Here is a 23069-nt window from a genome sequence, read left to right as displayed (position 1 = left end):
GAACTGCGCGCACGCGGCGGCGGCGGCGCGAGCCCGGGACCGACGCGCGCGGGGGGAGGGCAGCCCCCGGGGAGCGCGCGCGCGCTGTCCTGGGCGGCGGGCGGGCGGGCGCGCGCGGGCCCGGGCCCGGGCCTCGGCGGGCGGGCGCGCGCGCGCCGCTATTGTACCCCGCGCTCCGCCCGGGCGGATCGCGAGCCGGGCCGGGGCTCCGCGGGGTCCGGAGAGGGGTCTGCAGCCGCCCGGGCCGGGAGACAGTAAAGTAGGTCGGGGGTGGGGGTGGGGGTGAACCAGGTTGGAGGGGAGAGGAGGGCGCGCGCGCGCGCTCCCGGCGGTTCTGCGCGGAGGCGCGGGCGCATGCGCACGTCTGGGCGGGGCAGGAGCGCGCACGCAGGGCCAGCCGGCGGCGACGTCGAGCACGTCCTCGGCGCTGGAGGAAAGGGACACGGCCGGCCGACTGGGCACTTCCCGGCTCGCGCAGGGTCTCAGATAAGGGGCAGGGGCCGGGCAGGGGGCACCTGGGCATGTTTAACATGTTTAACCGTGTTTGCCACCACACAGCCCCCACGCGCCGCGGCTTGTCCTCCCCCACACACACACCCCACCCGCCCGGCTTCTCCCCACCCCGCGCAGCAAAACACATTAAGCCCGCCCCCCCAAAAATAAACCCAAATACGTCTCAGGCCTGCGATTACACATTTTATTTGGTTCAGGAAGGGGAAGACCATGAATATTCCCTTCTCAAATTAGAAAAAACACACGTACAAAAGCTACATATAAAACATGGGATCAGACAACCAGGCTTTCCCGACTCAGGGCCAAGTTCTGTAACAGAAAAAGAAAGGTGTCTGTGAGATGGGGCGGTTTGGGAGATGGGGCGGTTTGGGAGATGGGGGTGGGGGGGCGCAGACAGGGTCCCCAGGGACTTGGCTCACCTTTTTCAGCCTCCGCTCTCTGGAAGCCTGCGAGTCTGTCTCCGTGTAAGGGGGGGGCTCGGAGCGGTAGTAGGCCTCCTCTTCCTCGTCGTCCATATAGGGTCGCCTCCTTTCCCTGGCCCCCTTTTTCCTCAAAGCCTCTTCCAGAAGCACCCTGTCATACAGAGGCTTCGCCGGCCTGGAGCTGTCCTCCGGTGGATTCCGGGAGCGGGGATCGTAGGCTCTGGACTCAGCATGCGGGCGCCGCCCCGAGCGGAGCTCATCATAGTGGGGCTCCCAAGAATAGGGGGACTCCCTTGAGTCATCTTGGGAATAGAGGTCGTCCCGGCTGCGGCTTCTGGGGGGTGCATAGGCGCGGCCTCTCCTCCCACTGCTGGGGGGCGACCTCCTCGATTCAGGGGAGCCTGGCCGGCTGAGATCTTCCAGAGCATCTACAGAGTGGGCCCGGGGCCTCCCAGCCCCCCAGCGGCTCCTGGGCTGTTCCGTTGAGGGCTCGTGCTCCCACCTCCTGGGGTTCTGGGGGGACCGCCGACCTCGTTCCATTTCCCGGACTGGGGTAAGTGTCGGGCCCCTGACCGGCTGGGGCCGGAAGTCGTCCTCATGGAGAGAGGTGACTTCACTCAGAGCTGTAGAGAGGAGGGTGTCATTGACTGCTGGGGGGTCAACCGTGTGCCACCCATGTGGCGCGGGACTCTTAGAGGACCCTAGATTTGTCATCTGACATGCACGCTCTTGTCCACTTCTCACTGTGGCACTGGGGGACGCCCTCTTAACCCATCTTAACTCAGTAGGAAAGCCTCCCTAGTAGGGGGACATTGCAGACTCCTGAGGGCAGATGTAAGGCCCCCCCCCCCCCCCCCCGCCCCAATCAGGAGTACCTGGGGCCTTCAGGCCTAGCCTCAGCCCCAGCTTTAATATGTGGGGTATTGCCCCCCCTTCCACCCCAGGGTGCAGCTCACCCCGTTCCACACGGCCGCCGGGGGGGATGCGTCTGGAAGGGTCAAAGTTGGCCAGCTCTTTCTCCATGTAGTACAGGACACGCATGGAGTCATCCTGCTGATTGGCCTGGATCCGGTAGCCACTCCGGACATCTAGGGGCAGGCGGTCGATAGAGGTGACAAGCTGGCCTCTTTGGGAGGGTGCGAGCTGATCCCGCCCAACCCCGCCAGGCAGGTACCCAGGAACTCGCAAGGATTCGTTCTCACCAGAGGTCACACTGCTGTCCGTGTCACGAAGCAGGGGCATCTGGGAGCTGTGGCCACCAACTGGGAGAGATTGGCCATCAGTGGCTGCCCACCAAATCCATAACTCCTATTGCTTCCCAGCCCAACCTTGACCCCAGCCGCCCCTGGCTCCCCCAGGCCTCACCTGAGCTGTTCCGGTCAAAATCTGCAGGATGCCCTGCATGGTAGCCGTTGTACAGGGGGCCCATGGGGATCATGGCAGCAGGTGGTGGTGTCTTGGCAGGGGAGAGGTGGGCATAGGTGCTCGAGGCGTAGATGCTTGGGACACCGGAGGTGGCTGCTTTGCCGGCAGTATACACTAGGACACAGACGGGCAGCATGAGGCGGTGGCCAGGCCCTAGGCTGCTCTCCTCTGCCTTATGGGTGCTGGTCACCCCAGCTGTGGCGTCTCCCTAGTAACTGGGCCCTTCCAGTCTGCATGCCATGTCTGCAGGGTCCCTAAGGCTAAGGGACCCGGGCCTCAAGGCCCCACCTTTGTGGCACTTCCCATTTCTGGGTGGGCAGCGCACATTAGTGGGCCAGGGTGTTGTGTTTGGCTGGTGTGGTGCCCTGCCGACATTTGGTGACCACATCAAAAGGTTTTGTGTAAAATTTCAACTCTCCAGGCACCCACCCTATCAGAAGCTACCAGGACCCACCAGGCCCAGGTCCTTCCAAAACCACAGTGGGTGAAGCCCGGGTTCTGAGCCTCCCAGTGTCCCCACAGGCCAGGGTCATGTAGGGACAATCCCCCACTCAAGCACAAGGAATCAACTGGAGGTGGACCTCATGCCCACTGGCGACTCATGCCCGCTGGGTCCTTGACTCATACGGAGGGAATATATTCAAGGCAAGAGCAAAGGCCGTGAGATTGCCTCAGCCCGGACACCCAAACATGGCTGGTGAGTGTTCCCAACTCAGGGGGCCCCCCAAGCCCTTGCTACTCCACTCCAGGGAGCTCAAAGCCAAAGCCTGCTAGCTGCCTTCCTCCCCAGGGGAGGAAGCTGTGCTCCTTGGTGGGGGGGGGGGGCTGTTCTCACCACTCTGGTCCCAAGCCCCTTTCTTCTCGGATCCCAACAGGAAGTGCTCATTAGCCTCTCATAATTAGTGGTGGGAGATGCAACAGACACCCTGAAGGGCCAATGAGGGCTGTAGGGGCAGGGCAGAAATTACAGCCTCTGACTGGGTGTTCACAGGGAGGACCCCCCTCCCCCCCATGGCATCCACAGCAATGGCCACTTCTTTATGGGGGTCTTTGTAAACCTGCGTACAACCCTCTGAGGTGCCTCCCCATCTGGGAAAGAGCAGTCAGCGCCCCACTTTTAAAACAACGGTGTGAAGGAAAGGGCAGGCTGGCATTCACCTCCCGAGCAGGGGTTCCTCCACCTTCCCAATGCCGCGGCCCTTTCATACAGTTCCTCATGCTGTGGGGACCCCCCAACCATCAAATGATTTTCGTTGCTACTTCATCACTGTCATTTTGCTACTGTGATGAACGGGCGACCCCTGTGAAAGGGCATTTGACCCCCAAAGGGGCCTGCGACCCACAGGTTGAGAACCGCTGCTCCCGAAAGTGGTGGGTGCTCTTCTAAGGGAGCAATCCTTTGAGGAACAGGTCACCTGTCAAATCCATTGGCTCGGGTGAACTCCTGTGGATGAGGGGGCTTTGGAAGTGTCCATGGGGAAAACACACTAATTAAAGAAAGTGGAATTCCCCCACCAACTCTTTGAAGCCCCCTTCCCCCGCCCACTCGTCTAACACTTAGCGGGCAGCCTGGTCTGGATCAAGGGCCCCACAACCATCACTGCTGTCCGCATCTAATAGTGACCAAGACCCCGATCCGGAGGGGACGGAGGACCACACCTCTGCTGGAGGCACTCGTTTACGGAAGAGGAAGCGGAGACTTGGAGAGAAGCCGCTCACTTGGCTTGCAAACCCGTCACCTGGCTAGATGTGGCCAGGCCTCCTCTGCCCTAGTACCAGGGCTCAGAAAACACCAGTCTGATTCTTGCTGTCATGCCCCTGGGCCTGTGCACAGAGGTGCTGAAGCACCACACTCTTGAAAGGCGCTCAAGAGACTCCCTAAGAGTGGCTTTCCCTGTTTGTTCCCTCCCGCCCTCCTTTTCTTTCCTTCCCTGCTCCATCCCAGGTCTGCTTCCAGTCTCCCAAACATCCGCAGGGGCCCCTGGGACGTACTAGCTAGGTCCCTGAACATAGTTCCCAGGTCCTGTGTGCCGGCACATTGAGCCGCGGTGTCCTCGGCTCTCATCCTGCCAGAAGCAGACCACCAGGTCAGGTCTTTGTGGAGCAGCTGGTAGATTCGAACCACCGACCTTCCAGTTTGCAGCTGAGAACTTAACCACTGCCCCCCCCAGGGCTCCTTAAACATAATGTTGTCATTGTTGTTAGGCGCTGTCTAGTTGGTTCCAACTCGTGGTGACGCTGTCCATGAACCAGTGCCCTCACACGGCCAGCGCTGTGTGAGAGCCCACTGTCACAGCCACTGTCAGTCCCTCTCACGGGGGCTTGATTTCCCCCTTCTGGCTGTGCTAGCACCTGCCAAGACAGGTCCCTGTTCTTCCCCAGCAGTCCACGCGCCTTCAGGATTCTTCCCTAACGTCATTCTAAGGCCTCGATTCTTCTGCCCCCTTTATTCATTGTCTGGCTATCATGCAAATAGGAGATGACGGAAAACGCCAAGGCTTGGGTCAGGCACGGCTTAGTCCTCCAGCATCTTAGCCTTGGCTCACATTAAAGAGTTCTTTTGTGGCTGTGCCCGATGGAATGGGTCCTTTCGATTCCTTGACCGCTGCTTCCACGGGCCGGGACCAAGGAGCCAAAGAGAATCCTCCGAAATTCCCTCTACCACCTCAGTCCAGGCTGCACCGACATCCACTGGCAAAGACTTGTCTTCGTGTGGAGGGAGGAGCTCTGGGTAAAGAGTTCAAACCTGCCTGCCACCCCGTGGGACAAAGATGTCTTCTATAAAGCTGTGTGGCCTGGGAACCAATGGGGTGCTCCTGCTGTGCTCTACAGAGTCACTAAGAGTCTCTGGTGACTCAACAGTGGTGGCTTTTTGTTGGACTTTGTGTTGAGATATGTTGACGGGTCAGCCATCCCGAAGGCTGTGGCTCTTGCTCCTTGTCCATCAGCAGGTCCCTCCTCTTCATTTTCAGTGCGCCAGGTGGTCCCATCTGCAAGTCACACCCCCCCAAACCAAACCAACCTCCCTGCTGTCGGGTTGATGCCGATGCATAGCAACCCACTAGGACAGGGCAGAACTGCCCCGTGGGTGTCCGAGACGGTCACTCTTTACAGGAGTAGAAAGCCTCATCTTTCTCCTGCAGTGTGCTGGTTTCGAACTGCCAACCTTGAGGTTAGCAGCCCAAAGCGCAACCACTACGCCACCAGGACACATCATCTCTGTGTAAAAGTGCAATGTTTGTGTGAATGTGTGTTTGTGTTTCGAAACAAAACCTTGCTGGTTTCTTAGCTCTCTCACTGAGACCTTGCTCTTAAAGGGAGCTTTCTTCTCAGTGAATAATGTTTTCGATTATTTGAATTAAAAAAAATTCATGGATTACTTTCAACAAAAGACCCTGAAGATAAGTGAATCATATGAAAGTTCAAGTATGCAAATGATGACACAAAACAGCAGGGCCCTTCCTTGGGCTACTTTCTCCCAAACTGCCGGAACTACTGCCCACCCGCTTGCCCAGCGCACGATCCTGAGAGACAGGTGAGGACCCCCTCTCCTCCCTTCGGGCCCATGGGAGGGGCACTTACAGGCTTCTGGGCAGCAGCACTTGTCCGGGCAGCAGGGGCACCTGACATAACAGCAGCAGGTATGGGGGCAGCATTGGCACCAGCAGATGGCCAGGAGGAGGAGGAAGAGGAAGAAGGCCAGGCTGACCACAACAACGAACAGCCAGTCTGTAGGAGAGGAGGGTAAGTCCTTAGCCTGAGGAACGGGGGACCAGAGTGGTGGGGAGCCGGGACTGGGCAGAGGGCCAAGCAGAGCCTGCAAGGGGGGCGGGGAGGGCGCTGCAGCCCTCACTGGGTTCACGTGGCAGAGGCTGGGGCGCGGCAGGGACAGCAGACCACACCCCTCCAAAACTGAAGGACCCCACCCCCACCCCCCATTGGCTAGTGAGAATAAGCGACAGGAGAAGGTACCAGATGCATAGATCACAGAGCAGGTGAGCACAAAGGCACCGGTCACAGGAGCCCCTGCCTACACCCAGCTCCTCAGCCAGCCCAGAGCCAGGGTACTACATGCTACCAAGTGGGTGGGCTTAGTGGGGGGCCCACAGGGAGCAGGGTTTAAGATGGGCAAGAATACCAGAGGCAGCAGTAAGTGGGGAGTTGGGAGACAGAAGAGACTACCAAGAAAAGCCTCACTCAGCCGCCCCCCCCATACCTTCCATGGGCCCCGCCCGAAAATCAGGTAAGAGCTCAGCCACCCCTGAGGTCCTACCTGGAGGGACAAAAGAGAAAGAGGAGATTATGCTGGCCAGAGCCAGCCCAGGCCACCTTGCCCCTGACACCTGGGAGAGGGCTTGGTGGCCTAGAGAGGCCCTAGCGGGTTCCTCCCCTCTATCCTCTGCCCAATGCAGGCGCTGCTTCGAGAAGCCACCTGCTTTCTCATTTGACAAGGGATTCTGCTGCCCTAAAGAGACGACAGGCCCAAGGTGCCATAACAGGTCCTATCCACCCATCCCACGTGACACTGACCAGCTAGTCCACTCAGCAAAGGCAGCATACAGCTCTAGTTAAGGCTCACTCTAGCTTTGGGGTCCCAAGAAAATGTTTCTCTTTAGAAAGGAAGAGACATATTTATTATAGACCTTATTGTATATATTTGTTCTATATTTTTAAAATTATATTAAATACAATAAGGTTGGTGGAAAGCTGCCCATTATCTTTTCATTCCATTTTTCCACGGACTTTTGGAAGCCCCCTAGGGTAATTCTAAACTGGCTTCACAGGAAGGCCCTCCCACAGCCAAACCCCCTGCAGCCGGGACTGCAGCCCGCAAGGTGCCACCCGCCACGGTTCCTGCTTTCGAGCACACGCTCTGTGCCCTGGTCTCCCCTCGGCACCCCACCAGCATCTTTGCCCCCAATTACATACACGCACCCGGGCTCGCTGCACCCGCCACCCAGCGCTCAGGCATTCTTTTTTGTATGCCTGCCCCCCACCAGGGGAGGTTCTAGAATGTACATCAACAGTCTCAAAGCCTAGCCGGGTCTCGCTCACTGCCAGCCAGGCAGCGGCGACTTACAATGACCCAAGTGAGGTCCAGAGATTGCAGCTGTTTGGGGAGGAGACAGTCCGGTCTTTCCCCCACGCGGCTGGTGGTTTAGAACTGCCGACCCTTCGGCCCCACAGCTGAACGCGCTACCACCACGCCACCTAGGCTCCTGACCAGGCCTCGACTCAGGATCGGGCTAAGACGCTGTTTACCGGTTTCTCTTGTCCTTTCCTGAGTGCCTGTGAGCCCTGGAGGCACAGTGGGGGACATGCTGGACTGCTCACTGCAAGGTCAACGGTTCGAAACCACCAGCCACTCGTGGGGAAAAAAAGGAGGCAGCCGACTCCCACAACCAGTTACTCTCGGCCTCGAAAACCCGCGGGGGCAGTTCTATCCTGACAGGCTGGCCCTGAGCCTGCACTTCGGGGACGTTGATGCCAGCTGGACCTTTCACCAGGGACCTCGGTGCATGTGCAGCTCCGCCCACCACGCATGCAGTGGGCGGCAGGCTCACGTATAGCCCACAAAAGGCGAGACTATATGTGTCGGCAGCAAGCCCTCCTCTCCGCATAGGGCCTGGGTCCCGGGCAGGGCAGGGGCCACTAGCCCACACCCCCCTCCCCCTGGGCATTACTCTGTCTAAGCCACAGCGCTGTCCCAACAGAGCAGAGCACAGAGTCCCTAAGCTGTGGCCAGGGGCTCTGAGGTCATGCGTGGCCTTGGGGATGGGGCAGAGGGGAGGCCCAGCCTCCTCCCGTTCACCCACAGTCAGCTCTGGCCACTTCTGTATTTTCCTGAGACTGGGGAGAGAGAGAGAGAGAATGACTCCCCTCTGGGTGTGTCTCAGGCTGATTTGATATGTTGCAGGAGGGAGGGGGGTGTATGACGCAATTAAACCCAAGTGACTGGTCGTGCTCTTTGGGGGGGAGGTGCAAAGCAGGCGACAGAAGCCCCAGAGAGCCAGCAGGGGGGAGGCAGAAGGCAGGCAAGGAAGCAGCAGCCCCATCTCTCCCTCCCTCCTGGGCACAGCGCCCCCCACACTCACCCAGGACGATGAGCTCAGCATAGGCCTCGTTGTTTCCTTTCAGGTCCTGGGCGGAGACCACGGAGCAGTAGTACACACCGCTGTCCCCCCAGGCCGTCTGGTCAAAAGTCAGGTCAGCATCTGGGACGGAAGGAGACAGTGTGAGGGGCCCCTCGTGGGAAGGGGGTCCAGCCCTGCAGGGTCACCTCCCCACCGAGACCCTCCAGGAAAGGGAGCTTCCGGGACTGCTGAGGAATCGACGGGGCATTGAGCCCTTCTTAAGACCCAGGGCATTCCTGCGTTGGCTCAGCTGCCAACCAGAAAGTGGCCCCGAGACCCGCTCGCCACGCTGTGCGAGCAAGAAGTGACAGGTGGCTCCGGGAAACATTTACCCCTTTGGAACCCTCACCGGGACGTTGGACCGAGTCCTCTAGGGTCACTGAGTTGGAAGGAAGATGGATGGACACAGTGGCTGGACCGATGGGCTCAACCATAAGAATCCTTGTGAGAATGGTGCAGGACCGACCAGCGTCTCCTTCTGACCCGACAGCACCCCACCATAACAGACGGCAAGGCTCCACACCAGCCAGTGCAGGTCTGTGAGGTGGGGACTAGTCTCACTCTTGTTTTACTGATGAGGAACTGGGTCTGGAGAGCTCCCGATGGAGCCCAAGCGCACAGCCCACCCGCAGTGCTGCGGGGCGGTCAGACGCCAGCCTCGGCGTTCACGGTCAGGGTGATGGCCACCGTCACTCTGAGCCACTTGCCGAAGCAACAGTCTCGACCGCCCTGTGAGAATTGCCACAGAGCCGCCTCCGGTTGACTGGGGGATGGGCCCAGGGAAGGCGGCAGAGGTAAGTAGGCCAGATTTCAGGAATCAGACATGCCCTGGCAGCGAGAGAAAGTGGGTGTGTAGTATGTGCCAGGGAGTGATGGGCCCTCCCTGAGTGCCCTGCATTCCAGGTCAGATCCAGGGCTTGGAGAAGCTTCTGTCTCAAGCAGCCCAGGGCCAGGAGCCTGTTAATTGAGCCCTAATTAATGTCTTTTAGCATATCCAGTTTCCTCTTGATTCCTCAGGCCCTAATTAGTTAATTCTTATTGCCATTCACCAGTGTGGGGCACGGTGGGACCCACCCGGCGACTCCGCCTTGGGCTCACTGGAGACACCAACAAACATCGCAGCCAAGAAATCGCCACCTCGTCCCCGTCTCTTCCTGGCTTCTGCTGACCTGCCTGCCACCCTGCCCCAAGTCCCCACTGTCCTTCTGCAGGGCAGCTCTGCAAGGGCAATGGCTGTGTGTGTGCCAACCCACAACACTGCACTGTTTTTGAAGGAAAGTAAGATCCAGAACCTTCCTCTCCCAGGTCCCAGTCCAGGCTCATGTCCACAGAAGAATCCTCCTCTCAACCATGTCCATTATGTTCTAAACATTGTACTCTGGCATGACCTAGCCACTGGCTCCCATGCCAGCCTCATCCCCACCATTCCCCTCTGCGGTCCCCAAACACGTTGTGTGCCTGCCCACTCTCCTGGCACCATGTTCTTCCAACCTTTCCTAGGCAGATTCCCTTCATGACTCAAGCCTCAGCTCAGAAGTGCCCCATCCCTCGTAGCTCCCCCACCTGGCACCGGAGCTACTGACTGCCCATCACCCACATTCGGCTGTGGGCTCGTAGGACAGAGCCAATCTGAGTCCCCAGGACCTGGCTGGGAGATGGGCCCGAGAACACGCCCTCCCCCTGCGCCTCTTGCCTGCCTGCCTTCACCTTCCTTCTCTGCTTCAGCATCCTGGGCACGCGGCGATGTTCACAGATAGGTACTTGATTCATTAATTCAGCGAGGACTGAATGCCTACCATGTTTTACTGGTTCCCCTAAGTGGCACAAATGGCCAAATGCTCGATCATTAACTGAAAGGCCGGTGAGTACGTCTCCCCAGAAGTGCCTCGGGAGAAAGGTGACATGCTTCTGGAAGGTCACATTCCTGAAAGCCCTACGGAAGACCTTTTACTGTGCGACACATGCGATGGTGTCAAACTGGAACGGACACAACAGCAGCCAGCTTACTACTGTCAGTGTGGGAAGCATCTGGTATCCTAAGCAACAAGAGTTCTCAAAGGGCGGGTCCCTTAGGTCAAAGCAACTTTCACAAAGCTACTAGAATGCTATAACTCACTCTATAAAGTCAATATGACCTTGATGCCAAGACTACAGATGCCATAAGACAACTACAGACCGATATCCTTTGTGAACACGGATGCCAGAATCCTCGACAAATACGCATTAGCAAGCAGAATCCAAGTCTAAAGACCAAATGGAATTTGGTCCAGGAATGCAAGGCTGGTCCGATGTCAGAAAATCAGCGGGATGCATTAGAGGGACAGAACAAAGCAGAAGAACCACATGAGCAACGCTACTGATGGACAAGGGGCATTCAATAAAATCCCCCTCTTGATAAGGGCCCTTAATAAGATGGGGATGGAAAGGAAGATTGATTAAAGACACTTATGCATAAAACAAACAAACAAACAAATACCCAACAGCAAATATTGTGCTTAAAATTTTTTTAAATAAAAAATAAATTTAGGAAATACTGCACTTAATGGAGACAGACTGAAAGCTTCACCCTTAAAAGCAGGAACAAGCTAAGAATTCCTGCTTTTGCCTTTCCTGTTTGCTATCGTACTAGAAGTACTAGGCAGACAATACGGCAAGGGGGAAAAAAGCATTCAAGTATTCAACGCAGAAAAGAACAAAATTTTCTCTCTTCCCAGGGAAGAAAAATAAAGCGATCCTATATATTGAAACCACTCCAAGAGCGCTTAGCACTACCAGAGAAATTTAGCCAAGTGGGTACAAGGTCAACAAACACAAAATCATTGACGCTAGGATGTTTGTTGCTTAAACTCATTCTATAAAGTCAATTATTACCTTGAAGCCCAAACCAAAGTTTCGACACACACGTAATGAGACATTAGGAAAACCATTCCATCCACATTAGCACCTAAGAGAGTGAACAAAACATCTAGGAATAAATTTTATCAGGGATATGAAAGACAGTCAAAGAAAACACTGCTGGAAGAGAAGAAAGACTTAAGGAAGAGGCTCCACGCTCACTGATCCCAAGACCTAGTCATTGTTACGATGTTAATACTACCCAAAGCCATCTACTGATTCAATGCAACCTGTGCTCCTAACTGACAGGCAGAACTACCTTCTTCCACTACCCATTCGGTATGACCTTTGCCCTCGGCCAGCACCTCAGCTGGCTGTGGTTTTTGGCCTGGCGGGGTGACCCAGACCTTCATTCCTGAGGGGTCTGGGTCATTATAAGTCCTGTTAGGATTGGGTTGCTGCAACTTACCATTTATTTTAATAACAGGGCATGGTAACACTAAGAGTCGGCCTGTGGGATCTCCTGGATTCCAGGCATAGTCTTCTTTACCTCCATTATGTAGTACCAGTCCAATTTCTCCTTGGTAATCAGGATCAATCACCCCACTCAGTACGGTGACACTCTTCCTGACCTGTTGATGCAAAGGCATGAGAAGCCCAAAGTGGCCAGGGGGCATTCTCAGCTGCCAGTTCAGTGGAATCCGTGCTGTGTTTCCAGGTGGGAGAGTTCCTTCTTCGGGACCAGGACCTCCAGGCCTGAGGAACACAGGGTTGCTGGGACAGGAAGCAAAAATGCTGCAAGGGGATCACTAGGAGTAATAGTGAGTGGTGCCACTCCAGCTTCCACCCCTTGGTTCCTGGATCCATGAATTCTGGCTATTGGAGACACAGCACCATATATTGGCCGCTGGTTTAGGGCGTATACAGCTTCCTGGAGAACATTGCCCCAGCCCCGCAAGTTGTTGCCACCTAGGTGGCGCCGTAATTGTGTCTTTAGGAGCCCATTCCATCGTTCTATCAAGCCGGCAGCTTCAGGATGATGAGGAACATGATACGACCAGTGGATTCCATGGGAATGGGCCCATTGCCGCACTGTATTTGCTGTAAAGTGAGTTCCTTGATCTGAAGCAATGCTATGTGGGATGCCATGCCGGTGGACGAGGCATTCTGTAAGTCCACGAATAGTAGTTTTGGCAGAAGCATCACGTGCAGGGAAGGCAAATCCATATCCAGAGTAGGTGTCTGTTCCAGTAAGAACAAAACACTGTCCCCTCCATGATGGAAGTGGTCCTATGTAGTCAACCTGCCACCAAGTTGCTGGTTGATCTCCCCGAGGAATTGTCCCATATCTTGGACTTAATGTTGGTTTCTGCTGCTGGCAAATGGGACACTCAGCAGTGGCAGTGGCCAAGTCAGCCTTGGTGAGTGGATGTCGCCCATGCATGACCTCCATCCCTGCCACCATGTCCACTTTGTTCATGTGCCCATTGGGTGATAACAGGAGTGGCAGAGGAAAAGAGGAGGTCCAGGGTGCAGCTGCCTTAGCCAGTTCCCTGCTTCAGCTGTCAAGGCTCACTTCCTGCAGGGCATCCCCAAGGAAAAGCCACATGGACCTACCCCGATGCAGCCCTGGGTGCTGGAGCACCCGTGTGGAGACCCCTGCCAGCGCTGAGTTGCTTACACATTCACTGACTCGGCTTTCCTCCTGCAGTCAGCGCCATTGCGTGTGTTTTGTGAGATGGAGGAGGCCTTTGTGGATTGGTGTCCGACATATGGATTAATGTTGGACTTGTGAGCTTGGGCAGCACACTGGGTTGGGATGTTTTCTTGATGTGCACTTACCCTTTATATAAAACTCTCTCTTACACATATGAGTTTCTGTGGATTTGTTTCTCTAAAGTGCCCAGACTAACACACAATGCCAACCAAAATTCCAGCAGCCTTCTGTATAGATTTGGAAGAACCAATCCTTAATTTGTATGGAATGGCAAGAGGTCCTAAATCGGTGAAGCAATTTTGAAGAAAAACTCACCCTTTTGACCTAAAACAGGTTACGCACTAATTCAAACCGCCTCGTACTGGTGGAACAAGAGGCACGTGGAACAAGGAATGGAGGAGGAATCCCGAGCTAAACCAGCCCACCCTTCTATGATCAACTCATTGTTGACAAGGAGACCAGATCCAGTCAATGGAAAAAGAAGAGTCTCCTCAACAGAGGGTACTGGGAAAATCAAATGTCCACAGGTGGGAAAATGAAACCGGATTCACACTTCACTGTATCATATACAAAACTATTTTCAAAATGGATTCAAGACCTAAATGTGAAAGTAAAAACCAAAATATTCTTAGGGGAAAAAGCAGCAAACACACCCAGGGGCCTGGCTGTTGGGATGAGCTTTGGACAATGGAGTATCCATCAGACACAATAACAAAAGAGTCAACAGCAAAAACCAAAACAGGGCCTCGTGGAAATGTAAAATTTCTGTCCATCAAAAGATACCACCCAGAAAGCCAAAAGGTGAACTTCTGATGGGGAGAACATTTTTGGAAACCATATACCCAAAAGGCGCTGATGCCATACTGTCTACGTGTTGGGCGGAGATACACCAGATCCACAGTTCGAAACCATCAGCAGCTCCGGTGGGGGGGGGGGGGGGGATGTGATTTACTCCCCTAAACAATGACAGTCTCAGAAACCCCCAGGGGCCATTCTACCCCGCCCTGCAGGGGCGCTAGGAGGCAGCATCGATTCGATGGCAATGAGAGATCTCCAAGAAGAATCTAATGACCAACAAGGGGGCTTCGAAACGCCTGTGGAAAAAAATAGAATTAAAGGGCAATGGAGTTTTCCTGCACACTTTCTGCAGAGTCCTCAAATAATATGTAAGCAATTAAAATACACACACACACAAACTCAAACCAAACTGACTGTCAGATGGATGGATGGATGGATAGATAGATAGATAGATAGATAGATAGATAGATAGATAGACAGATAGATAGATAGAGGCTGTCATACCCAGGGAATGGCTACAATGTGGTCCACACATGCGATGATGGACTACGGCTGGGCCAGAAGCAGGCATGAAGGCCAGATGGCAGGCTACAGCATGGGTGGAGCTGGAGGACATGATGCTGAACAGTGAGTCAGTCACAGCAAGCTAACTGTTGGAGGACCCATGTTGACTGAGAAGAGAGTTATATTACCGGTCACCAGAAGCAGAGGTAGGGGGAGGGTGCCCTGAGTTCCTGATGGAAAAGTTGTATCAATTCAAGGGCTGGGAGCGATGCCACAAACTCTTCCACCAGTAGTCGGTGTGACTGGCAGGTGGCAATGCAACATATACATCTTTGTTTTTCCCCCACACCAAAAAAAGGGAGTGGGGTGGCTTCTGTGGGGCTGGTCAATAAAACACTCATGAGATTTGGTTTCTGGATGCAGGTCCTGGTCTCACCGGACGTCCCGGTTCATCAGCCTGCTACAGTGCCAGTGTTGGAGGGTTCTGTCCCACCTCCTGCAGGCAGGGGATGAGTGAGGCGGCTAAGCACAAGCTCGGCAGTTCACAGCCCCCAGCAGTTCTGCGGGCGAAAGTTGAGGCTTTCTGTTCCCGTAGTAGAGTTTCTGCCTGTGGGTCCCATTCCACCCTACGTTACAACTAGGAGTTGGAATCAACTGCATGACAGAGCATTTTCTTCTGCCCTTAGTTCATGCTACAGGGCCTGCATTCTGAAAAGCTTATGGGTACCCGTGCAAGGTACAACAACTGGGCTTTATGCATCCAGAGCAAGAGGAAGAACAGCTGGGAGCCGCTGAAACCCAACCAAACTCACTGCCGTTGAGTAGATTCTGACCTACAGGGAGCCTGCAGGACAGGGCAGAACTGCCCCTGGGGCTTTCTGAGACTAGCTCTTGACTGGACTAGAAAGCCTCACCAGTCTCCCACAGAACAGCTGGTGGTTTTGAACTGCTGACCTTCCAGTTAGCAGCCCAGTGAGCCACTCACTACCCGACCAGGGCTGGGAAACAGACATGCAGTTGATTGGCTCCCCAACTGGCCTTCTTGCCGATGAGACCCAACATTTTGGTAAGCGTCTAAAGACACTTTATCAAAAGGGGAGGGAGGCGGGAATGCAGAAAATAATGTTTATTCTCCTGAAACCCGGGGTTCTGGGTGCATCGAGGCTGGCAGAACCCCTAGAACTACTGTGCAGAGAGCACCTTCACCTTGAACCCCACACTGAACTTATCTCCGGGAGCCTCCTTTTAACCAAACGGTATGCATCGCTGGCAACACTATCTGTGGCGAACTTGGCGCTCCATTGAACCTCTCTGGGATGCAGATCCCGTGAACGAGGGTGTGCTCACGGCCGAGGTAGACGAGGCGATCAGGGGGAAAGAGTTGACATGGACGGGAAAGGAAGGCATTGGGGAAGGAGAGGGAGAAAGGCCACATACACCAGGCGGGGAATGTCACCGTGTGACTGGGTAACAAATGGTTGAGTCGCAAAGGAACGATAGAAGACTTGAGTGACTACATGCCTTGCCCTGGTGTCTGTGCAACAATTTAAAATTAGAGCCCCCCCCTCAACCCCCACCCGCTGTACTCAAGCCGATGCAAATTCAGAGCGACACCCTCCATGACGGAACTGCCCCAATATGTCCAAAGATGCACACCTTCACGGCAGCTAACTGGCCACATCCTCCTCCCACTGGGAGCAGCAAGCCCGCCTCTCGGTTCGCGGCGGAGTGCTTAACCACCGCGCCACCAGGGCTCCATTGCCTGGACCCCTGCCTCTACAGAGGACTTGGTTCTAACTTGGAGGGACAAACAAAACCTTACACTCTATCCCCTATCAGATGATAAGCGGGAGGAGGACAGAGTGCCAGGAGTGGGGTGGGGGCTGTGTAGTAACAGGACCCAGATAAGGTGCCCTTCAGAACAGACTCAAGGGCGACTTGGGGGTGGGAGGGTGACATCCCGGCAGGCATGGGGCTACAGCTAGTCTGAGCTCTAGCCCAAGTGCTGGGTTCAAGCCTCAGCCCTTTCCTTGAATCCTTTCATTGAATTGATAACCCACACCTCTCACTCTATTGAATCAATTCCAACTCACAGCAACCCGATAGAGGCAGAGCAGAACTGGTGCTGTGGATTTCTTGGGCTGTCCATCTTTAGGGGAGCAGCGTCTCATCTTGCTCCCTTAGACCAGATCGTGGGCTCGAACCGTTGACCTTGCGGTTAGTAGTCCGATGCATTGCCCACGATGCTGCTAGGGCCCCTTGAGCCCAGAATTTGACTCCCTGTAGTCCTCCAGAGGAGAACTCTCGTGTCCCGACAGAGTGGCAGCTTCCAGACTCTGAGCACGCAGCTCCAAAGCCAGAGTTCAGGAGTTTATCCTGACGGTGAGCTGAAGGAGCGGGCAGGAACCCCCTCAGCCACATCAAAAGAACAGAAGCTGGGGGTTGAACCCGGGGCTCGCAGGGAGGGGACCCGGGCCTCTGTGCATTTTGTTTGGCTTGTGTGATGTTTTCAAAACCCATGGAAGCGTGGTTTTCCGGCTCCTTTTGATCAACACCAAGGTCTGGGCCCACCTCCTTCCTGCGCGGCACACCCGGCTCCCAGGCCCCCGTCTGGCCCTGGGATGACTCAGCGGGGCTCTGCCCCTAAAGCTGTAGGTTCAGAAGCAGGAACGGAAATTGGGTCTCCTCCACATCTGTGCACACTGCAGAGGGGGGTCCACCTGATCTGATTTCATAGCCCCCTGCGGGCTGCTGATGGAGGGGGTGGGGTGGAGGGGACACATGGGCCTCACGTTGTTTAAGAAAGTAGAAAGAGGGCCGTCTCACCAGGTATCCCACCTCCCCCCAAACAGGCCTGGAAGGGACACCCAGGGCCTGCCACTGTCCTGGTCTGCCTGGGACACAAGAACTTTCACTAGGGAAACTAGGGCAGCTGGTCATGACGGGGACCCCAAAGGTAAGTTCTCCTGTCTCCATCCTCCAAGCTGAAAACAGAGGAAGCTCCCGGGGTACTGGACTTCCTGTGGGGACACACACACAATGGACGGCCTGTAAGGCTTTCTGGGCTGTGGAGAATGGGCCCTGGAGAAAGCCTGATCCCACCCAGGCTCAAAGGGCAGGCTCGGCATTGGGAGTGTCCTGCCTGATCCAGGCTGCAGAGGCCCCTGGGTTAAGAGAGCGCCTCTGTAGGCTGCGTGTCCAAGGAACCTTTTGACCTCAAGCAGAGGAGGATGCTGAAGGCTGAAATGCCCAGGGAATTTCAGGGCAAGCAGGTCCTTCCCACCCGGCCCCTGGAACCCTGCCTTTTACCCATGGCCTGGACAAAGTGAGGCGGCCTAGTCTCCTGAGGCCGCCAACAAGTGACCCCCTTCTCCTCTTAGCTCCGAGGCCAGGGTTCAAATTCTAGGCTCGCTTAAGAGGAAAGAAGATGAACATCGAGACATATGGAAACAGTCCAAAGGACCGTGCAAACATCCGTCTGAGACCAGAAGCTGCAGATGGTGCCCGGAGACCACAGCCAGCGGCTCTGGAAAACATCCCAGGGTAAGGAAGACTCCAGAGAGAAGTGGGAGAAGATGGGGAACAGAACTCATCGACACAGAGACCAGTTTACGGGTTGGATAGACTGGTGGGAACCACCCCCCAACGATGGCCCTTCGTCACCCTTCAAGTTTGGAAGTGAACTGACCACCACGTTAGATTGTCCACGGTTTCAGATAAAAAAGGCAGCATCTACCCAAGGGCAACGCTCAGAAGGGTTAAGAAAGGACAGGGTAGATGTGGGACGAGTGGTGGGGTGGCAATGCATGCACCGAGGCAACACTGTACGCCTATCATCTACTGTCCTCCTCCACCTCGTTCACAATCAAGTTTAAAGACACACACACACACACACACACACACACACCAAACAAATACTCTGTGACAGGCACGCTGTAAAAACAAACACACATGTGCCCCCCACCCCAATAAATAAATAAATAGATGCCCAGCCATTACCAGCCACGTGCCCCTGCTGTGCAAGTCACCAACCTCTCTGGGCCACTTCTCTCCCTGTACCATGGTGATGACAGTGCGCCTCTACCAGTCAACGTGTGGAAAGCAGGGAGGGCACACCTTTATAAGATTATTTTTCACCATCTGGGACCCAGATCCTGAAGCGGGGTGTGGGGGGGGGGGGCGGTGCTTCACAGATCTCATCACAGTTCTACCCGTCTCTGAAAAAGGAAGGGCTTGACCTTGACAATGCTGGTTCTACCCACCTCTGTCAGGTCAAGAGTCCCAACAGCCCCCGGCCCCTGCTCTGCCACTACCAGAGTGTGCCCAAGGGCCTTTGCCTGACCCGTCGGACAGGGCAGCACAGCCCCCATGGGTCCCCAAGCCCGTGGCTCTTTCTGGGAGCAGAAAGCCCATGCTTTCTCCTGAAGACAGGCTGGTGGGCTCAAACTGCTGACCCTGCGGCTAGCAGTCCAATGGGTGACCAGAGCTCTGACCAGTGTATTTCCCTCTTAAGTTGTTAGTGCTCAAAACAAAGCCTCACAAACCCACAGCCATTGGGTCGATGCTGACTCGTGGCAACACTACAGGACCACAGGGCAGGACAGAGCTACCCAGTGTCCAAGGCTGTAATTCGTCACCAGGAGCAGCTGGTGGGTTCAAACTGTGGGTCTTGCTGTCAGCACCCCCACATGTAGCTCTCACGCCACCGGGGCTCCTGACTTTGAAGGTGGTGTCTGCAGCACCCCCAGCCCTATCTTCAGGACCCCATTTTCTCCAGATGCCAGTGCCTGGTGGGATGCACCATGCTGCTCTGCTCTGCGACTCTCACCGGGAACTGAGCTTCGTGAAGCGGTTTGATGATTGGGTTGAACGGTGCCTGGTAGGTGGTGCCCCAAACCAAACCAAGCTAAACCGAACCCCTGCCCTCAAGTCCATTTTAGCTCAGAGTGACCCTATCCAAGGCTTCTAAGACTGTCGATCCTGGCAGGAGCAGACAGCCTCAACTTTCTCCTGTAGAGCAGCAGGTGGATTTGAACCCTTCACCTTGTCGTTAGCAGCCCAACTCAGAGCCCACTACGCCGACAGGGCTCCTTTTGGTATGTGTTAGATCCCGAATCAGTGTTTGTTGTTGAGTCAGGGACTGTCCCATCTGACATGACCCTCAAGAGTGACCACCCTGTCTCCCCCCACCCTCCCCACCGCATGCTGCCCAACGTACTTCCTGTGATGGTGATCCGGCGACCCTGGTAGTAGTCACCCAGGGTCACAGCATCGCCCTGCTTGGTCGCCACGACCCTGACGGTGCGCACGCTGTCATCGCAGGTCACGTAGGGGTTGTAGCCAGAGTTCACAGATGCCACCTGGGTGTTGAGCTGGTTGTCAACGCTGGCCGGGGAGAAGGCGTCCGCGATGCGGTCCCGGCAGAAAGACTTGTACTTCCAGATCACGATGGGCACCGTAGGGGTGGCGGTCACCTGGTAGGTGCAGGGCAGGGTCACGGGCTGGAAGAGAATCACCACGTGGTAGGGGTTCGACACGGTCACCTGGATGCCGCTGGCCGGAGCTGAGGGCAAGAGGAGAGTCAGTGAGGACCGCTGTCTCAGGACCGCTCAGAGGAGTGCCAGTGTCGCGTGTCACTGGCTTGACATGTAAAGATCTATGGTTGACAGAGCACCAGACACACCTTACTCCTTAATCCCCAGGATCAGCTGAGGAGGAGGATAACTGGGGCCTGCGGATGGATCCACAGGGCTGAAGTAGCAGGGGCTACAACATCCCACCTGGAATGTCCTGTCCACCTCTTTCCTTTCAACCCTCCGGGCCATCTGCCCTTGGCCAGTCTTTGCCAGTCTGTGACCTGCCCAGGGCAAGCCCAGATGGCCACTACCATCAATGCCCAAGGTCCCTTCAAAGGAACTGGCAAGGGTTCCAAGTTACCCTGGGTTTGGTGAGCGTGGGCAAAGTTTATAGAGTGCCCGCTAGCAGCTCTGCAGGCTGTGGCTGAACACCCCCCACCCCCCAATATATCCTCCATCTGCCTCCTAATTTTTCCTTAGGGAACACCCCCACCCAGCACCTCCAGGGGAAAGTGGGCAGCTGAAGGTTTCAGGCATTTCCTTGTTTTAAGGTGACCAGACATCCCGCATTTGGCGGGGCAGTCCCGATTTTTAACAATTTGTCCCACGTCGTTTTTAAAAAGTCCCAATTTTTGAAAGAACGCACGACAAGCTAGGGTATACTGTTTTCGGCTGCCGTGTGGCTATTTCACCAGGATATGAATTTTATCAATGGTGTCCCACTGTACCAATGTTAAAATCTGGTCACCTTACCTTATTTCCATCCTCACCAGGAGGGGAGTGGGGTATGGGGCAGGGACCCCTGCCCCCCCCCCCGCCCCGCAGGAATCCCCCCGCCCCAGGAGCGTTCACTGGCGACCTGGGATCTCGCACTCCAGGAAACAAGGAATCCAGCCCTCGTGCCCCCTCCCCGTTACCCCAAGACTTAGAAATATTCAAGTTCCCGGCCTCTTCCAGCGATCGGGCGGGCCCCCCACTCCTACCCCACAAAGGATCTTGTTCCCGGGCTCGCGCTCCAAGGAGTTTCACTTCCTGATCTCAGGACCAGGGCGGGGAACGCTCCCCAAAAGGAATCCCCCGAGACAGAATTCTCCGGAGACAAGTCGGGAGGTCCCAGGCTCTTCGCTGCCCTCCCTCTCCCCCCCACCCCAAAGCTCCGTGCTAAACTCTCCCGCCTGCCGGGCCCCGCAGAACTCTGTCCACACCTCCCCCATCCGCCGTCCATTGTGCCCCCGCGCCGCCCCGCAGCACCAGGAGCCCTTGCCCACAGCCCGTACCTATACAAAAGGTGCCGAAAAAGAGCCAGACAAGTGCCCCCTGGACCGAGGCGACCAAGCAGGACCCCAGACTCAGGGAGAGCCTGCGGGGCGCTAGCGCCATCGCCGCCGTCTAGGCGCTACAGTCCCGCGCGTCCCCTCCCAGGTACCCGGCGGGCAAGGGGCGCCGAGCGAACCAAGGCTAGAAGGGGTGCACGCTCCGCCCCTTCCCGCTTCCGCTCCTTGTCCCCACCCCACCGCGTTTTAGGAGTTTTCTAAGCCCAGACAACGTGGATCGGGCGCGCACTTCTGACTTTTGGTGAGAGAGGCGCTTGGTGCACTGCCCGACTCGGAGCAGCCGCTCCCCGCCCTCCACCCCGCGCGCCCTGGGAATGGATCCGCCCAGGTACACAGGGTGGGTGGGATCCCAGGGCTGGGCTCCCGGAGGAGCGGGCAGTAGCGGCAGGGAGGGGCTGCTCCGCCTCCCTCCCCGGAAATGGGCTGGTCCAGGTGCGCCCCAGCCCGGAGGGGCCGAGGGGAGTGACCAGCTGACCGCGGAGGTGCCCGCGCGCCCCGGGGCGCCCCGGGCTCCGTCCGACTCGGAACAAGCCCAGTGGAGCGCAATCCGTGGGAACGGGGGCCGATTCACCTGCTGAGAAGGGGCGGGCCCCACTGCACACCTGTTGCCTTCCTGCCCACACCCCTTCTCCGGCGGCCGATGGGCCGGCCTGGATACACCCTGCGGGAGGGGAGGCTCCGGCTGGCAATGGCATGTGGGTTTCGCCCAGACTTTCGCCCTTGCGCCGCGATTCCTCCCGGCTGGGTGCGGGGAGACCCTGGGGGCTCCGCTTCCCGCGCTCCCGTAGACGGCTTAGAGACGCAAGCTTTGCCCCCGAAAGAAACGGGCATCAACTTCGGAAGTTTGCTCCGTCCACCCCCGACCCCCTGCCTGTGGTTTGACCCCCGAGCCTCCCGGACCTTAAGTCTGGCCTCCGGAAACTTAACTCTTAAAGGAACCGATCGGAGGAGGTACCCCGACTTAGGGAGCCACTTCCACCTAGAAATTCCCAAGCACTAGACCCCTTGGCGGGAGAAAGACCGGGCTTTCCACTCCGGTGAACAGTGACAGTAAACTCACACCGCACCGGCTCAAAACGAAGGCATTGTGTTGGGTTTGGGTTTGGGAAGACCGCTTGGTAGCGCAGTGGTTTAAGCGGTGGGCTGTTGACCCCAAAGCGAGTGGTTTGAACCCACCAGCCACTCAGCGTAGGGCGTGATTTAAGTCCCGCGGCTTTGTGAAGATCTGCAGCCTGGGGTTCCCTTCACAGCGTCGCGGTGGGATCCACTCGATGCCAGGGGCCTGCGGTTTGATTCCGGCCACCGGGACCCAGGCGGGTGGCTTGGCTCCCGGAATGCGGGCTCTGCTGACCCCCGGTGGTGACTAAGGGAAGCGCATTCTGGGGGACCTGAGGCTCTTTCTCACGCTGGTTAAGGCGACTTTTAGTGCAACAGACTGACAAACACCGCCAGTCCTGTGTGTGAGTCCATTGTTGCAGCCCCACCGATGGCCGATGGTGGAGATGGGAAGGGTGGTTGGGGCAGGGACCCTGAAGAAGACATCAGAAACCTGGGTCGGAAGTTCTCTGCTTTATGCCCTCCTTACCTGCCACTGTCTATTCACTGCCCCCGAGTCAACGATGACTCAGAGGGACCCGCTAAGACACAGTTGACCTGCCCGTGAGTTTCTGAGAGGATACCTCTGTATGGAAAGAGCACAAAAACAAACCCAGGACGGATTAGAGACCTAGATGTAAACCCCAGCGCTCTCAGGATCATCAAGAGAACACTGGAATAAACGTGAGGGCATACATAGACTGACTACCAAGTAC

The 23069-nt window shown here is 56.2% G+C and overlaps 1 protein-coding gene across 1 annotated transcript; it reads right to left on the bottom strand.

Moving 5' to 3' along the window:
* Positions 1–686: 686 nt before the first annotated feature.
* LSR (lipolysis stimulated lipoprotein receptor) lies at positions 687–21425 on the bottom strand. Its single transcript, XM_075536799.1, has 9 exons — positions 21202–21425; positions 19567–19911; positions 8456–8575; positions 5943–6089; positions 2301–2474; positions 2138–2197; positions 1892–2023; positions 933–1558; positions 687–822 (listed from the first exon to the last, which is right to left on the bottom strand). The coding sequence occupies exons 1-9, from the start codon at positions 21302–21304 to the stop codon at positions 787–789; spliced, it is 1743 nt and encodes a 580-aa protein (XP_075392914.1). The 5' UTR covers positions 21305–21425; the 3' UTR covers positions 687–786.
* Between the last annotated feature and the right edge of the window lie 1644 nt (positions 21426–23069).

The sequence above is a fragment of the Tenrec ecaudatus genome, chromosome 18, assembly GCF_050624435.1.
Source record: "Tenrec ecaudatus isolate mTenEca1 chromosome 18, mTenEca1.hap1, whole genome shotgun sequence".
In the NCBI taxonomy this organism is placed as follows: domain Eukaryota; kingdom Metazoa; phylum Chordata; class Mammalia; order Afrosoricida; family Tenrecidae; genus Tenrec; species Tenrec ecaudatus.
This window is presented reverse-complemented; position numbering and strand designations above follow the sequence as displayed.